At 39.7% G+C, this 19,106-nt stretch overlaps 1 protein-coding gene and 1 long non-coding RNA gene across 8 annotated transcripts in view; one reads left to right on the top strand and one right to left on the bottom strand.

Annotated features, from left to right (window-relative positions):
- The first annotated feature begins 3,853 nt into the window (after positions 1 to 3,853).
- On the top strand, positions 3,854 to 5,170 carry LOC146659842 (uncharacterized). The gene is made up of 2 exons (XM_085423793.1): positions 3,854 to 4,198; positions 4,424 to 5,170. The coding sequence occupies exons 1-2, from the start codon at positions 3,956 to 3,958 to the stop codon at positions 4,940 to 4,942; spliced, it is 762 nt and encodes a 253-aa protein (XP_085279919.1). The 5' UTR covers positions 3,854 to 3,955; the 3' UTR covers positions 4,943 to 5,170.
- A 10,573-nt stretch (positions 5,171 to 15,743) lies between these two features.
- Positions 15,744 to 19,106, bottom strand: part of LOC146659841 (uncharacterized) — a 30,637-nt gene continuing 27,274 nt past the window's right edge. For 6 of the 7 annotated variants that reach the window (XR_014913819.1, XR_014913820.1, XR_014913823.1 and 3 more), the window contains 2 exons: positions 18,847 to 18,939; positions 17,003 to 18,548 (listed from right to left, as the gene is read on the bottom strand). This is a non-coding gene — a long non-coding RNA (uncharacterized LOC146659841). Of the gene's footprint in view, positions 16,505 to 17,002; positions 18,549 to 18,846; positions 18,940 to 19,106 lie in introns of those variants that run through there. The other variant, XR_014913821.1, reaches the window with a different exon arrangement.

Genomic DNA, 19,106 nt, shown 5'->3' with positions numbered 1-19,106 from the left:
ATTGTAGGTATTGTATTACTTCGCAGTATAAAGCACCCTAGGATGACTGTTTTTGTGAATTGTTGTCACATAAATGAAATTCTATGGGCTCAAATTGTGGTCATAAATATTTTGTACTTGTAAATTAAATGCATAGTTGTGAACTGAGTTTTCAGGACCTGAAGCTCAGTAAAGCGCCCCACCGACAGCCAAACCCATCTGTTCTCTGACTGGATTGTGAAATTTGTGATTGACATTACATTGACCAGTCAGCTGAAGGAAGAAAAATTTGGTTAAAATTCGTACTTGTAAGTTGAAACTCACACACAGTCAGGGAACTTGAGCGCAGAGTTTTGCACATAACAAAAGAAAATTGTAACTTGTGTAAAAACATTTTTTTTATCAAACACACAAATTCTCATCTATAGATGCACAAACATAAAATTTTCAGACATTTTGGTTTACAAGGTTACAAAACTTAGTTCTCAGCTACACTTTTGATTTACAAGTACAAAACATTTATGACCACAATTTGAGCCCCGTAAAATTCTATTTAATTTAGCCGAACTGAACTGACTTGCTCCCTCCAATTGCAAGGAGTGCATGTTTTAATACCATAAAGATGAACACTTGTTCTCAGTACCAAAAACACTAGAAACTCCGCATACTGTATATTAACAACAATCAAAGTGTAAACCCAGCATCTCTCACTGCTAAATTAATATTTTTAACTGCAAACATTCCGTTTGAGTCTTTGTTTTCGACAGCAGGAAAATGTTTAATGATCAGAGCGACTGCCCACCCCCAGGTTGCTACGATATGTTGCGTTTCTTTACATTTACTCTACACCAAATGATGGAGTTTTATATAAAATGATTTTGGTCAGATGCTGAATTTTGGTTGGATTCAAGCGACAGAGCAAGACTCAAGTCTGGTTTAATTGAAAACAAATGCTGCTTTATAGCAAGATTGCTATACAGTAGCTTGCTTTTCCTCGAAGGCATCAAAGTTTACGATATCCAGCTGTATTCACAAAGAACGGCACATTGCAGTACAAAAAGTACCATATTTTTACAGTAATTTGTAACAGTAAACTGTTGGAACATTTCAAAGACCATCCAGCAGTTCATTCAAGCATTGCGCTGCATCATGACTAAGAGCTGCTGCTCCTTCCTTTGATTTTGCTCAAGCAAAGCAACAGCATCAACAGTCCTCTCACACTTGAGAGGACTGTCAGGGCTATATTGTTCAAAGACACTGATGATGTCTTACAGTCATAGCTTGTCCCAGAGTCACCTTCTTTCCATTTCAGTAATACAGCAAAACCTTTATTACAGTGCTCACTGATAGGCAAGGTAAGGCAAGGCAAGGCAAGTTTATTTGTATAGCACAATTCAACAACAAGGTGATTCAAAGTGCTTTACAGAGACATTAGAAACAAGAACAAATAAAAAGCATGATTTAAAATTGAATAAAACAAGCAAATAAACTAACTAACTAATTAACAAACAAACAAACAAACAAACAACAGTATATAAAATCAAAACAGATAAAATCAGAACAGTAGATAAAATCAGTAGTTAAATGTAAGTTTTGAAATTTAAGCTTAAAGTGTGGATTTGGTGCTTTATTCAAATGCAGCTGAGAACAGGTGAGTCTTCAACCTGGATTTAAATAAACTGAGTGTTTCAGCTGATCTGAGGCTTTCTGGGAGTTTGTTCCAGATATAAGGAGCATAAAAGCTGAATGCAGCTTCTCCGTGTCTGGTTCTGACTCTGGGAACTGATAAAAGACCGGATCCAGATGACCTGAGGGATCTGGATGGTTCATACTGGGTCAGGAGGTCATTGATGTATTTTGGTCCTAAACCATTCAGAGCTTTATAGACCAGCATCAGAACTTTAAAGTCTATCCTCTGACGGACAGGCAGCCAGTGTAAAGACCTCAGAGCTGGACTGATGTGGTCCACTTTTTTGGTCTTACTGAGGACTCGAGCAGCAGAGTTCTGAATGAGCTGTAGTTGTCTGACTGATTTTTTAGGTAGACCTGTAAAGATGCTATTACAGTAATCAAGCCTACTAAAGATGAATGCATGGACTAGTTTTTCCAGGTCCTGTTGAGACATCAGATCTTTTATCCTTGATATATTCTTGAGGTGATAGTAAGCTGACTTTGTTATTGTCTTAATGTGTTTTTCTAAGTTTAGGTCTGCATCCATCACTACACCCAAATTTCTCGCCTGGTTTGTGGTTTTTAGATGTATAGATTGAAGTTCTCTGGTGACCTGTAATCGTTTTTCTTTGGCGCCAAAGACTATTACCTCAGTTTTGTTTTTGTTTAGCTGGAGAAAATTGTGGCACAACCAGTCATTGATTTCCTCAATGCATTTACCAAGAGCCTGTACAGGGCCTCGGTCTCCTGGTGACATTGTGATATATATTTGTGTGTCATCTGCATAGCTGTGATAGTTTATTTTGTTGTTGTTTATAATCTGTGCCAGTGGGAGCATGTAGATGTTAAACAGAAGGGGTCCCAAGATCAGTGATGCCGGTAACGCGTTGCTTAGTAACGCGTTACTCCGAATATGACCCCTTTTTCAGTAACGACTAATCTAACGCGTTACTATTTCCATAACAGTAGTCAGATTAAAGTTACTTGTCCAAACCACTGTGCGTTACTATTTTTTTTAAGCAAAAAGATTTGGTTTTTTCTTTTCGTCTCAGCGGATGACAAACGCATACGTGTCGTGAAACGTCACATAAGCGACAGGTCACGTTTCCCGCTCACAAGCAGCCAGCGACGTAAAAAAGTGTAAACAACAATGGAGGGAGAGAGATGTTCGTTCTTTAGCTGGAAATATGGTCACTATTTTGAGTTTCTGTCAACTAAAGATTTAAATATTAAGGTTCGTTGTACACTCTGTGTTGGCGAAAAAGTGTTATCTACCTTCAAAAACACTACGTCAAACTTAAAGAAACATTTGGAGTCGCAGCACAGCACAGTCAAACTCACAGAGAGAGTCCCACCAAGTGGTCCGAAGCAGAGAGCCGTGACTTCCGCAGAAGGTCCTACACCCCCCAAACAACAAAAGTTGGACTTTGGTGCAAAACCAGTAAGTGATGAAGAATTGAAGAAGTTGGTCGCGCAGTATATTGTAGAAGAAATGCTACCTATAAACACTGTTGACTCGCCCTCGTTTCGTGCCATAATAAAAAAGATCCCTACTTCTGTTAATGCCGAGCTGCCTCACCGAACGACTTTTACTTCTTACTTGGAGAAGGAGTTTACAGAAATGGAGAGAAATTTGAAGGCCACACTGAATGAGATTGACTTTGTTTCAACTACCGCGGATATTTGGACTGCTAACAACAGAAGCTATATGGGAGTAACGCTCCACTGGATCAGTAGAACCACATTAGAGCGTCACAAGGTTGCATTAGCATGTAGGCGAATTCGTGGTAGACACACGTATGATGTCATTGGTACAGAAATCGAAAACATCCAGTCCTCTTATGGATTACTCAACAAAGTAGTTGCAACAGTTACTGATAATGGATCCAACTTTGTTAAGGCGTTTCAAGTTTATCATCCTGTCACGGAGTCCGATGATGAGACGGAGGAGGAAGAGTCCAGCCCCAAAGACGATGATGTCACTTTTTCTGATCTGTCAGAAATCCTCTCGGCTGAGAATGAAAGTGATGGTCAGCTGTCTCTTCCCCCGCACCGCAGGTGTGCTTCGCACACCATCAACATAATTTGCACACGTGATGTGGAGAAACATTTAACAACCAATGCAGAGAGCAGGGCTGTGTATAGGAGCAGCACAGCAAAATGCACAGCTCTTTGGACCAAATCGAGTAGATCGACACTTGCATCAGAAACAGTGGAAGAAATCAGCAAAAGAAAGCTCCTAATACCAACATCCACAAGGTGGAATTCCTTTTTTGATGCTGTAAAGAGAATTGCAGAAATCCCCATGGGTGAGCTGAATACTCTGTGCACAAAGCTAGGACTGAAGTGCTTCAAAGATCAAGAATACCAGTTCCTGCATGAGTACTGCATGGCCATGAAACCTCTGACTGCAGCACTGGACATTTTACAAGGCGACTGTCCATATGGAACTTTACTACCAACACTTGAAGTTCTGATGCAGAAGACCCAGGCTGTGAAAGATGACCTCTCCAGGATGACTGCAGGCCTTCCAGATGCCATTGTACAGGTACGCTCTATCTTGAAATTAGTCAGATTTTTTGCTTCATACAATTCACAAACATGGAACAGAATATTAATTATCATTGAAAAATAAGATTAAAACAATTAAAATGTTTACAAGTAACCTAAAACAAAATTAATCCATAATACTGATCTCATATTAGGCATGGTTTGCAAATAATTCAATAACATAATAAATTGTAGGCATAAAAATATCAATTATGTTTTTTAGGCTATTCAGACTCGTTTCGCCGGTGTGCTGGATGACAAAGATGCCCTTCTTGCAGCTGCCAGTTGTCCAAAATTCAAACTCCGATGGCTGAGAGATGCAGGAAGGAGGGAGCGAGTAAAACAGCTTCTGACAGCAGAGTGTTGCACCACTGCTCCTCTGGCAAAAAACCCTGCCAGTGTGCCCAGTGCTACTACATCTAGCAGCCAAGGTGAGATGGACTTTTTCACTTTTGAGGCAGAGCCAGAGGAGGAGACCTATTCTGCAGAAAAAGAAGTCATGGACTACCTGATGTCAGGCTACGACCTTCAGATTCTGCATAAATTTTCAAGCATAAAGACAATTTTTTTAAAGTATAACACTCCAACCCCATCAAGTGCTCCTGTGGAGCGACTTTTTAGTCTGGGAGGTTTGGTGCTCACGCCTAAAAGAAATCGACTTTCTGACAAAAGGTTTGAGAAGCTTCTGTTAATGAGGTACAACCACTGGTTTACTCGCTCCACTCTACTGTTTCCCCCATAACATGCGATGACAACATATACTGAAAAAACAGAGAATGGGGAATCCAATTTAAATAACTATTTACAAGTAATTGAATTAAGTTTATCAAAGTCACTTAATAAACTTATTAAAGTTTTCAAGTTGATTAACTTAAAACAATTACCTGCAAGGAAGTAAGGCAATTTAAGTTGGACCTGCAGTCTCTTTTTTTTTTTTTTTTTCATAAGATTAGTCCAAAGTTACAAAAGCGGACAATAGTGCTTACATGTGGATGGTATAAAAAGTATCTTAAGGGAAGTCAAGAAAGACTCTTTGTTTGTTTGTTTGTTTGTTTTTTTTATAAAAAGTATTTATGTTAAGTGAAGTAACAAGACTGTCTTTATTTTCATACAAACAAGTATTTCTGTCAGGAAAAAAGTTTTAAGTTCAACTTCAAATGTCAGGAGATATATTGTTGACATTACTGTTAAAATACACTTCCAATAAAGTGAGTATTGGCAAAATCGGTTGATGTTTTTATGTTGAGGCAGTGGGGAGTGTTATTGGAAGCTTCTGAAAGTAACTAATAAAGTAACTAGTAATCTAACTTAGTTACTTTAAAAATAAAGTAATCAGTAAAGTAACTAAGTTACTTTTGGAAGGAGTAATCAGTAGTCCGTAATATATTACTTTTTCAAAGTAACTGTGGCAACACTGCCCAAGATGGAACCTTGGGGAACTCCACATGTGATACTTGTCTGCTCAGATGTGAAGTTACCTATGATACAAAGTATTTCCTGTTTTCTACGTATGTGTCATGGCTACTGAACGGACCCACGCGCAGACAGTTCTTTCAAGGAAACAAAAGGGGATTTATTTACAATAGGGATCACCTTAGTGCAAAATATATGTACAGTGAGTTGGGAGGGGGTCCAGGGCTCCAGGGAGAGAAGGGGGGGGGAATCCACACACACGCTTCCTCTTCCACTCAGTCACCGCCACCACTCCTCCGCACACACGCACTCCTCTTCAGCCGCACTCGCTCCAACACTCCACACACTGCCCCACTTGGACAGGTCCGGTGATTCGGTCCAGAATCTACAGACAGAAGGTCAAAGGTTAGTTCCACAACATAAAACACGTGTAAGCGATTCTTCTTTGAATATGCCGCGAGCACGAACTCAGGTGGTTCGACGTTCCAGCGGTGAGCTGCTCTGTGCCACTGCCTTAAATAGCAGCTGGGGAAATCAGCCAGATCAGCCGCAGGTGGACACCATCCACAGGGGTGCGTGGGCCAAGAGTGAGAGCCCGTAATGAGCTCCACCCAGGCAGAGAGGAGGAGGAGAGACAAAAAACTAAAACTAACAACAACAAAACCTGTAGCCAGCGTGGGCCAACCAGAGAGACACGGGGACCGTGACAGTATGTTTTGAACCAGTTTAGTACAGTTCCTGAAAGACCTGCCCAGTTCTCCAGTCGTTTGAGTAATATGTTGTGGTCAACTGTATCAAATGCTGCACTGAGATCCAGTAAAACTAGGACTGACATTTTTCCACTGTCTGTATTCAGACATGTCATTAAACACTTTGGTCAGAGCGGTTTCAGTGCTGTGGTTCTGTCTAAAACCTGACTGGAAGGCATCGTAGCAATTATTCTGTTTTAAGAAGTAACTGAGCTGTTGAGAAACTGCTTTTTCAATGATCTTACTTAAAAACGGGAGATTTGAGATCGGCCTGTAGTTGTTCATTTGTGTCTTGTCAAGATTGTCCTTTTTCAGTATAGGTTTGATTACAGCAGTTTTTAGTGATTCTGGAAACACACCTGATAATAAAGAAAAGTTGATCTGTAACAGGTCTGACTCTAAACTCTTTGAGACCTTTTTGAAAAAACTTGTTGGCAGGACATCTAAACAGCAGGAGGAGGAGTTCAGTTGACCTAAGATGTCCTCCAGGTCTTTGCTGTTAATAGGTTGAAACTGTTTCATGGTGTTTAAACAGTTTTTTGGTGGACACAGTACATATCCTGGATCTGCTGTTGATGTACCAATTGCTTGTCTAATTTTTTGGATTTTTTCAGTGAAGAATTTGGCAAAGTCATTGCAGGCCATGGTCGAATGAAGTTCAGCTGCCACTGACACAGGAGGGTTTGTTAGCCTGTCAACTGTAGAAAATAAGACCCGAGCATTATGGCTGTTTTTAGTGATGATGTCAGAGAAGTAGGACCTCCTTGCATTCCTCAGTTGTAAATTATAATTGTGAACAGAAAAAATAACCCTGAGTGAGTCTAGGTTAGCTCTTGGGGTTTGGTTTTTTCTGCAGCTCCTGGCCAGTTATTTAAATTGTAACCTACAATTGAATAAAAATCTTTATACAGACAATGTAGATAACACAGGCTGAGTAATACTCCAGTGGAATCACTGCACGTCCGACAAACATTATAACTCAAAATTGGATTCAAAACACAAAACACAGCAGCTATTAAAAAAGACAAAATCTGTTTCTCATAATGGCACAAAACATGGAATAAATAATTTACTGTTTCAAATCATATTAACCACATGCTGGGAGAACAAACTCAAAAAATAAGCTTGAACTATTACTGTCGGCCCACTTTTGCCATTTCCAAGCTGAAGATCACACTACGACGAGTTCTAGCTTGCTATTCAGTTTTATCCTTATTTTATTCTGCATTATTGTGAATAAACTCTATGTTATTGCTGTTATATGAGAGTTTATTTACTGTTACATTTAAACACTCATTGCTTCCCTTTCTGCATGACTTCACCTCCATTAACAGTTCTTGACAGACGCTGCAGCGGCTTTTAATGCAATCATTTGTTTCTGTTACTAAAGAAAAGTTTGGTCGCGTCAGTCCTCTGAATGTAAAGGCGCTCGGGAAGTCTGATGTACGGCCGTGTGTGTCACCAGCAGCACGGTCTCTCAATGTCCCGATTCAACAGGCCCTCAAGGACAAACCACGCAAGACACATAAAGCCCGGAGCATTAATTATTCAGAAAGGAGATGGTTGTCGGAGGCAGATAAATGTGTTTTACAATTCCACTCTTGCTTTTCACTGCAATTTAAGCTGGAGGGAGGGGAAAACGGGGCTGTAGTTGTCCATTATCATGTACTTTATCTCCTGAAATGAACAAACCCTTCAAAACAAATGCAATTCAGTAAATTGAATGGCAGCAAATCCAGACAGCCATGAGATGGGAGGGCTTGGGAAAGTTAGCATGCACATGGGAACATTTCATGATCAGGAGAAAACACCTTGAAACTTTTACTCATGCGTGTTGATGTGAGAATTTTGGTAAACGTAGGTTTTTCTGAGCAAAACCTGATATTTTGAAAAGGTCCTTCCAGAGTAAAGATATTCAGAAAAGGCTCTGTTATTTCTGCATTTAAACGTGGACAAGGAAAACAAATTTGCTTCCGACTGTCAATAATGTGTAATGTGATTTTATTTGTAGGCTTCTGATTGGCCTACATTTCTTGAGAGAGGGTCATGTCAAACTCGTTGCTTTTATGTGTACTTGAGAGCTGCACAATGTTGTTTTTTGGGTGGATGTTTGTGTAGACAGAGCAGATCTACATGTAGATTTGTTAAGACTTGAATTTGTAAAACCAAAAAATCTCAAAAGGCAGAAAATTCCTGCAAAGGCACAACCCTATACCATTATTATGGGCGAAACTCATGTTCCCCACACTGAAGCACCCTCGCCCTTTCCCCACCACTTGAGATTCACATCATACTGTGTTGTTGCTACTGACCTGGAATATGAGAAAATATGTTTGCAGTCTTTGAGGTTTCTCTTTCTACCTGCAGTCAAAGAAAACTACCAGTCAATTAAGCATAAAGTTTGAATAGTCTCCACAAATGAATGAGAGAAAACTGATGCCAAAGAGAGGGGATATCATTCATATTCTCTGGCTATCAGCTCAGAAGGCCCATCCACGTGCTGATCTTCTAATTGGGAGGGGCAGCCAATCACAAGAAAGTTGGTTTACAAGGGATGTGACCTGAAAGACAAAGGAGCAGGCTTGTTGCAGGCAGCAGATGAACGGGTGGAGTGCAGAAAGCCCCAGTATAAGGCAAAAATTATAATGAACTTGCAAAGCTACTCTAGTGCAGACCAATCATAAAGATACGGAGCTTTAAATGAGCACAGGCCCCCTTTGATGTTGCAGGTCATACAGGTGGAGGTAATCTTCTCTGTATACTGCTGGCTGTCTAACATGGACGTACTGAAAGATGTAACTACTCTAGAAAAGCTCAAGTATCTGAAAGGTGTACTGACATTTAGCACTTGAGTGTTTTTGCACTTTCCTGAAAACATGTGAAGCATGAGGCTTTGAAGTTGTTAAAAGCCACTTTAGTGTAACGTTAATTATGCCTCTGCTTTTGAGTACTTTAGCCTGCTCTTGTTACCCTGATATTTGCTGTTTTGTGTGACTCCTCATTTCCTACAATCTCTAGAACAGAATCAGAAAGTGCTAAGCAACCCTGGCCTTGACCCACACAGCCACAATAGCCTGATTAATGAGCAATACACCAGGAAGTAGACAAGGATTATCCTCCAAGCTGTGCCAGGTCCTTTATTTTCTGTCATTTTCATGCGACCACTTGTGGGTTCTCACTGTATCGTAATTCAGCTGCCTGGCAGTATTAAAAGAAGGGTTTGAGTAATCTTTTCTCCACTTTTATAAGTTCTTATAAATTTTAGCCCAAAACTAAGATCACTTTGCATAGTAAAACTCAGCGGTATTGAGAGCAGGCTGTGTACTAATCCCAGGGTTAGAGGTTTAAACCACAGCCACTCTGCATGCTGAGGTGTTGCTTCAGTCTTTGTGCCTTCTGTTTGAGCTCGAGCTGCTGAGTTTAAAGCTGCAGTTCAACCCAAAAGAAATCGTAATGCTTTTTCTTGCTTCTATGATGATATGCATCTCGATTATTTTGCTTCATAGTGACAAAAAAAAAAACATCCGCAGGCTTTGATGCGAGTAGTTTCACGTAAGAACTATTTTCTATTTTACTGAACTGCACTCATTAATCCTATCACTCTGCAGATGCTTGTGACAACATGCCAGGAAGTAAATACCGATAACATCACTCCCTAACGCCAAAGTCATTCAGGCCTAGAGGACATTGGGAAAGCTCTGTAAGGGGAAAATGTTGATGGGGAAAATGTGTGTTCCCCAAACGGTTGGTCAGTGGTTGCTGGAGGTTGATGGCTGGTGCTTGGTAAAATCACTTGTAAAGTGGATGTTACAACAAAAATCTCCTTTGGGTTGCTATGGTCACCCTCAGCTTGTTTGGAAGATGCTGACTTGTAAAGAGATGTTGCTGCTGAGTGTTTTTAAAGTATTTTTGGATTCTTGCGTTTGTACAGCTAATTATATTTATTCATTGTTTAGTTCTTTGATACAGCTGTGGTGTGTTGTAGACATTAGTATCAACTAAACATTTTTAAATATTGCCGTTAAACAGCTGGTGTGAAATAATAATATTAATAATAATATCCTCACTGTTTAAAAAAACAGCCTAATATATACCAACGCAAACCTCCATCAGCTGAACCTACATATTTTAAACATAAACACTCAAATCTAGAACATCTTAAACTTAAAGGGGTGAATAATTATTTTAGGAATTATTTTGGGGTGCATTTTTCCAACATCACCATCAATCATACGGCAGCATACATATAACCCTTCAAACAGCATGCCTGCCATGTAACAGCCTTCCTTTACAGATCCTGATGAATTCCGACTCAAGCCACAGGAGACGATTCACTCTAAAAGTAGCACTTCCCATTACTGGTTAACTGGCTTTGACATGGAAAATTGATGGAGGTCTCCCTTATAAATACCACAATTCCACAATCAGAGTTAGGCTGTGAATGAATTCATTATTTAATGCCCAAGAATCAGAACAACTGTATGCCTACCTCTTTTAAGCCTTTCCCTCCTGACAGCAGTCATGTGTAGATTATGCCGTTGTCTGAATATGCACGGAAGAGTGTCTAAATGTTTATACGCTTTCTGATTAGCGCTGCATCTGCGAGCTGTTTCAGTTGTTGCGTGGGCAGTAAGATCTCAGCATCTCTGCATGCTCTGTCACAAAGTGCTCCACCTAAATGCCTCTACTACTTATCTTCCTCTGGGGATTACAAAGCATTGCAAATAAATGCCGAGTGGCGTAACTGACAACAGTCACATTATTGCAGCATGCCTGGCGATAAGGCCCACTGTGCACTGCGGGGCTCTCTGTGTGGCCTTTCTGCAGCTATTTAAAAGTGGAACACACACACACAAAGAAACGAGAATCTTTGCAGTACGAAATAGTTTTGATGTGATGATTAATGTTCCTCTCACAGCCGACTCACCAGAAGCCAGAGACGAAGAGCACAAGTGTCACTGGACCTACTCATTATTTTGCCTGACAAATAAAGCAAACGGGTTTCTCTGCCAGATGCCCCTCTCTACATATAATACAATTAACTCACATCTCTTCCACTTAATTTCCCCACCATCACCTCATCATTTTCTTCCTCCGCCCGTCGCTGCCTGGCCACGGCTCCGCCTCTGGCCACAACACTGGAGAATGCCCTCAGTAAAGGTTATTACAGAAGGAGACAAACTTACACTGTGATCTTTAGCAGCAGGAGGCTTATCCACACAGGATTTTACACAATGTTAAATCTAACACATGGGCGTCTACTTAGGTTATGATTAGCATTCTCGCACAGCCGAGGGCGCACGATTCTCTCTGTGGGAGGTGTTTTAAAGGCAGCTGAGGTTTTCAACAAAAAAATCACAGAACTTGTCTCTCTTTCCTGAATACTTTCAAGTAATAAAACATGGCTTCATCAGATGGCTTCCACTTCAGCCAGCCCAATAAAAGTAAACTAAAGTGGGTGATGTGTGTGACCTCTGGCTTTTAAAAGGCCCCCTTAAAAACCTCTTACACTCGGCAAATAAAGTACCTTGTTGTACAGCTTGTCACTGTGGTACTATCCTTTGTGGTATAGCCGTTATCCCTTTGACAGGGTGCACTTATGTGTATTAGTTTGTGCCTTCTGTGATACAAAAACTGACCTGGTGTAGTGCTGTCAGCGTTAATCTCGTTAAAATGACGTTAACGCCTTAACTGCATTAACGAGCTAACTGTGCTAATGCGTTAACACCATGCAGCCCCACGCACTGGGTGATCTGCGCTAACTCGCTAACGGAGATTTGCGGCGTTAATGCGGTTATGCCGTTAATGTCATTTTAACTAGATTAACACACTAGAATAAATATAAAATATTGTATTGTTATTATGCATATTTGTTATCATTCAGCTGCTCAGAAATAACACATTTCTAGCCTTACTGACCGCTCAAAGCCTTATCTGTCTCACATCTGCACCTACAGCTACCTTAGAAACACCAGTTATATTTATATTGCTCATTTGGGGCCATCTGACTGTCGGGGCTTTAGCTGAGGCAACTGTTGTTGTGATTCAGCACTATAGAAATGAAACTGAATTAAAATTTGAAGTGAATTGAAAATTTGCACATCTGGGAAGAAAACAGAGCAACCAGAGAGAGCTCACCAGGCACAGGAGTACATTTAAATCTACAGCCTAGTTGATGTGACAGATTCATAGTTATTCATTCAATTTAATAAAATAAAAGAACATCCATTTATTAGTTTTCTTCAGTTCTTATGAAATTCAAAGGTACCTCAGCTGTCGCTGGTGCACCTTGGACAGATCACAGAATAACAAGACAGTAAAACTGTACTTTTATCTTATTTTATTTCCTGTTTGCTTAAACACAGTCTACCTTGTCAAACACTTAAAAAGAAGAAGAAGAAGAAGAAACATGCACAAATGTTCACTTTTTAATGCTTGGGAACACTTATGTACCATTTTGGGCCTCAAAAAGGTCCAATTGGGCTAATCAATTAAACTTCCAGTTGTAAAAACATACATTTCTGTAGATTGTACCCTTAAGGAAAGGAATGGCCTTTACCCCTACTTCTAAGAGTGTAGCTGTAAATTGAACTGCTGTAAGTAATCTTTTTGTCTGCTGAGTTACCTTACATGGCTGCTGCTGTTGCCGTGGAGAGAGGAAAATAACAGCCAGCTGCTCCAGAGGTGGAGCCGGTACGCATGAATGTAAGGCAGGCTGTCACTGGAAAACAACATGCACGCTCAGCATAAGTCCTGGCCGGGTGAGGTAAGGTTAATAAAACCTCACAGCTTCCCAGAGCAAAGTCATGAAGGAACCTTGTTCTGTGCCGGAGGTTTCTACCAATTATATCAGATTATCTGCACTTGAATGCATTGCTCTGTGAGCAAAATCGCAGAAAACTCCCCAGTATCCCAGTTACTTGATGCAAACCTCTGTTTTTCCCTTTGTTTCTCCCCCTTTTGAGCCAATGAACCTGTCAGAAAACATCTCCATGAGCTTGTACACAGAGAACAGAGAGGACCTAATTTTACATGTCGCTGTTTTAAACCCAAGGGGGAAGTCAGCAATTTCACTGCTTTCCTGCAGCGGAGAAAAACACAGCTGGAGTCTGGTGAGAACAGCAACAGTCAGGGGGGTTAGTTGCTCCCTTCAGCATTTCAAATCTCAAAAGACATCAATGGGGTTACGCAGAGCAGTGAACGAAATGTCATCTATTTTGATTGAGATGGATTTTTCCCCCCTTTGTACTTTTCCCAGATCTGCTGTAAATTTGTTTTTCATGGTGACGTTCATTCTGACAAAAACCTCGGTGCTGCAGGTTCAACAAAAAGGGCACAGAAGAAAGCACAGAGCACTAAGCTGGCTGAAACACCGCTGGTTTCTGGAAACAGCTTGCACCAAAGCTAATCAAAGTTTTGTTTGTGGAAGTCTGGAAATGAGCTAAAAACTGGCCTGTTGAATTTTCATCACATTACAATAAAGATGATTCGGTTCTCCTTATTCTTCACGGTGCACGTGTTTGCATTATAAATATGCTACTGCTGTCACCTGCAGGGCAAACATAGCACTGCATGTCATCCTCTCTGGGTGTCGATTTGTTTTCCTGTACCAGAAAAAAGTCAAATTCATTAAAAATAGATGGGGCTGGAAAAGAGCAAACATCTTCTCCTCTGTCACGAATTATGTTTGCACAGATTTCTCTCCGCAAATAACATCCAGCGGCTTGTTAATGACAAGTCAGCAACAAATTCAAGTTTCCCTGATGGGTTCCCAGAAAACAAATTTACTGCAAAGAACAGGATGTACGGCTTTAGTAATGCAAAATGCAGCAGAAGGCAGACTTTAGATGTTAATCAGGAAAATTAAGACGCACGAATATCCTCACTGATCCCAGTTAATCAGGACGAAGGTAAAATAAATTTAGATCCAGGTGGATTGTGGCATTTTGACTTTGGGCTGCTCCACTTGTGTTACAGTCTTTGAGTTTGTTTGTTTTGTTAAGCAGCTCTAACATTTAAATATCTGTAACTGACTGGATTAGACAGCTGCTGCTGAGGCTGCTGCTGATGATGAAACACATCTGAATCCACCTTCTGACAGAAACACGTTTGCTTGACAGTGAACGCAAACACCAGATTGTTTAGTGTGCAGATATCGCTGCCATTACTTGATAAGACGATCTGTCAGGCAGCGCGGCTGAGAAACTCGCATGCACCTGATTGTATCGCCCTGTTTTATTTCAAACTTTTATCCAAACAAGTTGCGGTGTTTCTTCTCCGTGAATATAAAGCAGATTGCGATTATAACTTATCATCTTCTTCTGGGTCTTTGCTTCCAATTAAACGATGTTTTGATGATGAAAAAATAATTTCCTTTTGAAATACGGACTGATGAATTTTAGATTGTAGAAATTAAACCTTTCCCTTTTCCAAACACATTTATTCACTGATCTGCTCTTTCATTACGCAGATAAGCCAAATAATTAGCATGTAAAGCTACATCAAGACCGTTCTCTCAGTCATCTTTTTTTCATTCATCGCCTCTTTCAACAACTGATACCAATTATGTTCGAATTCAAAAGGGGATTATGATCATGTTGTTGGGCTTCAAAGGTTGATGTCACTCTGTCCTCGGGGGCTAATGTGCAAACTAACCAGCTTTCAGCAATGAATAAACAAACATTTCCACATCTTCTCCTGCCAGACATTTTGCTTGGTTTCAAAAATAACATCATTTGAAATGATACTGAACAGCTTCTGCTCACCTACCAGGCTCTCCCAAAGAGACCAGCGGAGCAGAGTCTGGAGCAGGATTTGGAAGGGGGGGGGGGCTCAAGACAGCCCCACAGTCATGAAACTTTATTTCAGTGCCATATCCCAAAAATAGCACAGCTGAATATGATTTATTATCCTGCCAAACCACACGTTTTGAAAGTAAATACTTTCATGTGGCTCAGTTTGTTTTATTGCCAACCAAATAATTTTTGCTATAATCCAAAAATATAATAATGGGACAGAAATCTCTGTGAAAACTGCTTCCCAGAACCACCTTCCCCATGACGGTGCTCCATTTCTGAAACTACCGCTCTAACATTTATATCCACCTCAGATGGTGACCGGCCATCTAGTGAAGGCGAGGCCGGAGCTCCGGGCTCTACTGGCTGTTTTATTTATCACTCAGCTATCTGTTTCTCTTTAAACATAGATTGCATATAAAAGATGGATGTAGGCATCATTAAGACCTCACGTGGGTACTTTTGGGGGTATTTCCTGTTGTCAACTCAAGTTTTTTTCTATCCAGACGAGACCACAGTTGGACGAGAGGACAGAGACATAAAAGAGGATAAGATAAAATACAGTTTATTTATCCCAAAAGACCAGAAATTATTCACACAGCGCACAACAGTTAAAACATTGAATACACCCTATAACAAATAAAGCTTAGACACATTAAATAAGCTCAATAAAAAATAAATACAATATAGATATAATACAATAAAAAACACAATAAATATCATCAATCAAAAACACTGGTATTCCCAGTGGATGTATGTTGAGCCCAACGCACCATCTGCACCTCTGATTCCATAATTAATCATTGGCTTAATTTCTTTTTAGGATGAAAACAGCTACAGTCTGGCAGTGGACCATCTGACTGAGTGCTGTAGAGACAATGATCTGGCCCTAAACACCTCAAAAACAAAAGAGATGATTATTGACTTCAAGGGATCTGGGGTCAGGAAACAAAATCTCCCACTCCACATTCATGGTGAAATAGTGGAGACTGTAGAGAGCCTTAAGTACCTGGGAGTCACCCTCACAGTGCAGCTGACATGGTCCACTAACATCTCCCAGCTGGTCAAGAAGGCACAACAAAGCCTCTTTATCCTCAGAAAGTTAAAACAAGCCAAACCTTTACAGAAAGTGTGCAGGAGTGCAGTGAAATCCATCCTGACAAATAGCAACAGTGTGGTATGCCAGCTGTGCTGCTGCAGAGAGGAAAGAGCTGCACCGAGTGGTGAGAGCATCAAAGAGCATTGTTGGGACGGAGCTCGCACATCTGGACTCCATCTCTGCCATCAGTTTGACGAAGGCAGACAGTATCAGCAAGGACAGTACACCCCGATCAGTCTCGAACAGTTCTGAACAATCAAGACAGAAACAGGAACAGTTTTTACTCTAAAATGACAACTTCCACCACACTACACACTTTACTGTAAACATGGCACTGAAATACACACTTCAATACAAACACATATAATATGTGCATACACTCAAAAAAATGAAACGTTGACTTTAATTAAAATTATTTTGTCAACAGGTTCCACGAAATTGAATTATGTTAGTTTAAAGCAAAAATCTTTAGTTCATCTAATTTAAAAAAACTACTTAAGATTAACAAGACATATTTAAGACTAACTAAATCAAGTTATGTTGTATGAACATAGATGATATATTTTCAGGTTAGATAGTTTAGATTAGTTACTTCAACACATTTCTTATTTGTGGCAGTAAAATGTTAAATTTAAGTTAGATTAATTCAAATATTATATTTTCAGCCACCTTGTGCTTTATTAATTAGTTTTACATAAATCTATTTTGTCAACAGGTTCCACACAAATGAATTAAGTACATCCAACTTATTTTTTAAAATTTATTTTATTGCCAACACATTCAGTGAGCATTTGTGTAAACCCAGTCCAAAATAAAACACAACAGCTCATTAGGGTTAGTAATTAACAGTATGTAGACAGATGCAACATCAAGACTTTAAATTAAATGTCTGTATCTACCAGAAATAGAAGAGAAAAAAAACGCATTGAAGATCACATAACACATTGATAAGATGACACTTGAGTTATGCACATGTGATGCTAGTAAGGTCTGTGAGTGTTTTTTTCTTTTAGTGTCTAAAATGGATAGCAAAGTTGCTATTTGCAATGATTGCTTAGGGTCAGTCCAGTAACACAATGCCAATGAAGTGCTTTCCTTTAACAATGCAAAGTGAAGTGTCCACCTCAACAGCCACAATTTAAAAAAAAAAAAAATGTAACAACAACAACAATAATAATAATAATAATAATAATAATAATAATAATAATAATAATAATAAAAAATAGTCCACTGATATTAGCAATCAAAGAAAATTACATCACCATCCCAAATAAAACTTTAACAAAACATGCCAACATTATGGTCTAACAATAAAACAGCTTGTCAGCGTTCAGTTTTTTTGCAACAGCACAGCAGTAACCATTTAACACTCGCCACTGTCAACATTTATTTTACCAGTGTTTGGGCAAAAAACTTCAGATGTAAACAATTTAACATGGAAACAATTGTTCGTCTTTAAAAGTCCACAAAATATACATTCATCCTGCATTCCCAACTTGGATGATCTGATATCCTCGTGTTGGTGTTGTTCCCAGACCATCATGAAAATGTTGTTCCAGGTTCAACATTGCAAGTGACCAATCACATTGTTGTGACGTTATTCTATTCCAAGCCATTCGTGCATTTATGAAATTCCAATGTTGCAAGGACAATATCAATTCTGCTTACTGTTTATTAAAGGGTTACGGTTAGGGTTAGGGTCAGTTGATCGGCGGACAGAGGCGGTTTCACGCAGCTTAAGTACAGTTTTTTGTTTTACGCCGGTTTTTCCCGAAGTCGCAAAAGTATGACGTCACAACATTCTGATTGGTCACTTGCAATGTTGATCCTGGAACAACATTTAGTATGATGATCTGGGAACAACACCAACACGAGGATATCAGATCAACCTCCTAACTTACCCTTATTTTTAGTATGTATTGCAATTACCTTTACAATGCACACAATGTAACACAAACTGAATATGTACATATTTCCACCTCATAACAATATGCCTTGAACGCTAATATACACACCACCCTTCAACATTTCTGGTGCAGTATCATCTCTCAATTAAATCCTTTAAATCTCAATGCTTTTGATTGTCTCTTAGCTTTCAGTCTTGAGGTTAACTGAGATTCAGTGCATATATCCTACCCATTAAGAGTGCACATGCAGAGGCCAGGTCTTCCAGGTCATGCAGGACACACTAGATGGTTATACCCACATCGGCTGGAGGAGTGCTGGCATCAGCTCTTTCGATGGTAAAGATAGCAAGGGTAATTTGTTCCAGCTCCCTCTGAACAGCTGTAGCTTAGACACAAAAACATAGAAAAATGGCATCCAGTTTTAAAAAAAGAAAGAAAGAAGGGCCAAAGCTACCCTTTAATGACGTAAACACAATATTAGGAACATGCACCCCAGTGCGCCACTATTTTAGACTACAGATTCAACGATAAATATAAATAGTTTGGGTATACAAGAAGATTTCCCAAAACATTTAAACAGGTTCCATGCAAATTACAACAACAACAACATTACAACATGCAACAACATTAGTTATTCAAAATTTGGTTTAATACAGATAAAAAACTAAACTAAAATTACCAACCAATTATTCTTTGAAGAGGATGCTTGGGTCTTCATTCAGGTAAAAAGGTAGTGCCCTGAGGACACACTCCCTCCCCTTTTCAATGGTTTCCTTCTGTAGAGAGTGGCAGAGATACAGGAAGAGAAAACAGATATACTTTAGGATGACAGAAACTCACATTATACGCAAAATGAATGACATATCCACTGCACAGATAGACATGTACACAAGACCAACTAATCATCACATGGACATGAATAGTTAACCTGTTGGGCAGGGTT

This window comes from Rhamphochromis longiceps, linkage group LG11, assembly GCF_057381845.1.
Source record: "Rhamphochromis longiceps isolate RC_006_pf linkage group LG11, R_longiceps_female_GT1.1, whole genome shotgun sequence".
Taxonomy (NCBI): Eukaryota; Metazoa; Chordata; class Actinopteri; order Cichliformes; family Cichlidae; genus Rhamphochromis; species Rhamphochromis longiceps.
This window is presented reverse-complemented; position numbering and strand designations above follow the sequence as displayed.

Coding starts and splice junctions, on each gene's coding strand:
- LOC146659842 (XM_085423793.1), top strand. CDS start 3,956: ATGGGTGAGCTGAATACTCTGTGCACAAAGCTAGGACTGAAGTGCTTC. Junction 4,199..4,423: donor TTCCAGATGCCATTGTACAG/GTACGCTCTATC, acceptor TATGTTTTTTAG/GCTATTCAGACTCGTTTCGC.